This window comes from Neophocaena asiaeorientalis, unplaced genomic scaffold, assembly GCF_003031525.2.
Source record: "Neophocaena asiaeorientalis asiaeorientalis breed wild unplaced genomic scaffold, Neophocaena_asiaeorientalis_V1.1 scaffold134, whole genome shotgun sequence".
NCBI classification, from domain to species: Eukaryota; Metazoa; Chordata; class Mammalia; order Artiodactyla; family Phocoenidae; genus Neophocaena; species Neophocaena asiaeorientalis.
The window spans coordinates 18,972,611-18,974,887 of record NW_020185339.1 but is presented as its reverse complement, the minus strand read 5'-3'; the positions used below and the strand labels follow the sequence as shown (position 1 = coordinate 18,974,887).

The 2,277-nt window shown below is 55.2% G+C and overlaps 1 protein-coding gene and 1 long non-coding RNA gene across 3 annotated transcripts in view; one reads left to right on the top strand and one right to left on the bottom strand.

The window, feature by feature from the left end:
• The first annotated feature begins 1,122 nt into the window (after positions 1 to 1,122).
• Positions 1,123 to 2,277, top strand: part of LOC112394224 (uncharacterized) — a 29,605-nt gene continuing 28,450 nt past the window's right edge. For both annotated transcript variants that reach the window (XR_003002107.1, XR_003002106.1), the window contains exon 1: positions 1,123 to 1,276. This is a non-coding gene — a long non-coding RNA (uncharacterized LOC112394224). The remainder of the gene's footprint in view (positions 1,277 to 2,277) is intronic.
• Positions 1,509 to 2,270, bottom strand: LOC112394223 (putative uncharacterized protein encoded by LINC01465). Its single transcript, XM_024736899.1, has one exon. It carries the CDS (start codon positions 2,046 to 2,048, stop codon positions 1,674 to 1,676), a length of 375 nt encoding a protein of 124 aa, XP_024592667.1. The 5' UTR covers positions 2,049 to 2,270; the 3' UTR covers positions 1,509 to 1,673.

Sequence of the window (2,277 nt, the reverse complement as noted above, 5' to 3'; positions counted from 1 at the left end):
GGGCATACCCAAGTATATTTTATTTTTATTTATTTATTTATTTTTGCTGTACGTGGGCCTCTCACTGTTGTGGCCTCTCCCGCTGCGGAGCACAGGCTCACGGGCCCAGCTGCTCCGCGGCACGTGGGATCTTCCCGGACCGGGGCACAAACCCGTGTCCCCAGCATCAGCAGGTGGACTCTCAACCACTGTGCCACCAGGGAAGCCCCCCAAGTATATTTTAATGAATTCCCTGATGGTCCAGTGGTTACACTCTGTATTTTCAAGGCCAAGGGCCTGGGTTCTATCCCTGGTCAGGGAACTAAGATCCCACAAGCCAAGTGGCACAGCCAAAAAAGCCCAAATAAACCAAGTATATTTTATTTTCTTAATTTGCATATTACAAATTTTGTTTTGAAACATGTCAGGCAGGATGCTTTTTAATTTGAAAATTTGTTCAAGAAATTGTGTCCCATCACCAATACTATATAGAATAGAAATGAAAACCCAGTGTTACGTAATCTTTAATTTGCATGAAATTCTTTGGCTGAGAGGATGTTATCAAAATTAGATTGTGCTGGTTTAAAGGAATAGAAAACGTACTTGTCCAAAAAGCACATGGATGTCCCTTGTGCATAGTTTGGAGTCTGGACCTCAGCTCTCTGGCCTTCGTGAAGGGATCAAAGTCTCCACGCAGAGTCAGTTCCAAATCTGAACACACTCTTCACTTCCTCCATTCCTTACTTTTGTTATGTGGTCTGGATTTTCAGGAGCGTGATGACTAACAGTATTGCCAGATTTAGCAGATAAAAATATAGGACGCCAGTTAAATTTGAAGTTCAAATAAACAATTTTGTGTGTGTGTATGGGACATACATATACTAAAAAACTATTCGTTTATCTGAAATTTGAATTTAACTAGACGCTCCGTATCTTAACTGGCAACCCCTGTTTACTTTTTCTTCACAATGATTTGTTAACTTCACAGAAAGTCTCAAAATGGGAGACAAAAAGTAACTTGCCTGGCCCCAAAGCAGATGGGGCTTACGGCAGTCGGCCTTTTCCCAAACTTGGCCTTTAAAAAAAAAAAAAAAAGAAAAGAAACCACCCACAAGTCCCAGGAGCCTGCGCGTTAAAGTAAGCAGTGCAGCAGCTTTCCCGCCGGTTTTCTGCGTAATGTAGCACGGCGGCCACGCCGCGGGGTGGAGCGCATGTGGCGGTGTCCTTGCCGGATGCGAAAGGAGGTGCCAGAAACTTTAAACCCCGGCCAGAAGACAACGTGTCCACTTAGACGGCGGTAAGTGCCGCCATTTTCTTTGCGGGCAAAGACTGAGAGAAGCTAGGGGCTCCACTTCGCCCCGTAAAGCGGATTGGGGGGAATGGCCCACGGCCTCAGCACTTTGGTGACGTGGAATCGGGGTCCCCCCCTTTGGGGGCTGATTTCTAGTGACACGTCGAAGTTTTACCAAGTCGGGGAAAAGGGACGCCGCCTCGGTCCCGGATGTAAGATGGCGGCGCGGGGGGCGGCCTGGCGGGGCGGTCACGTGGTGGGGAGTAGCGCGCGAGCCTCCTTAAGTGATCTCTATGGTTCGTCCGGACTCACTGGAGCAGCGGAGCGCGAGACGGGGCGTGTGTCCGCGCTCGCCGGGCTGCTGCCGCTGCCACCCATGCCGCCGCCCGGCCCGGTTTCAGTTTTACGGGGTTTTTGTTTGTTTTATTCTCGCCTCATGCAGAGGTGCACGAGATTTCCCCGAAGGGTGCTGGGGAGCCGGTGGCCTGGGGACTTCTGGGCTGTGCCGTGTTTTCTGGTTGCGGCGCCGGAGTCGGTGTTGCCTCTGCGGGAAGCGCTCCGGCGTTCTCCCGGGCGGAGAGCCGGCCTCGCGCGGGTGTGGGGAGCGCGGCAACGGTGGGGGCCCAGCCGCCGCCCAGCCCCCACCGCAGGGAGGGGAGCGGGCGACACAGCCCGGAGACGTGGCGGGAGCGCGACGGGCGAAGCGCGGGAGCGCTGCTTGCTGCCTCTCGGGGACCGTCCAGGTCCCGTAGGCGTCTGCTGTGTTTTTGCCGCCCATTTCATGCTTTCGAGTGGCCCGGGGGACGGCGTCCCCTCGGGGCGGCGGAGGGAGCGGCTGCCTCCGCTAGGACCCCTCCGCACCTTTTCTCTTTCCAGAGCTGTCGGTTACGTAGAGGACGCCGGCCCGGCCTCCCCCGGGCGCCGGCGCCGCTGTGATGCCCGGAGCTCCCGGGGCACGCCTGGTGCGGCGGAGCGGCTCGACGCTGGGCGGGGTCTGCGGGCGCGGC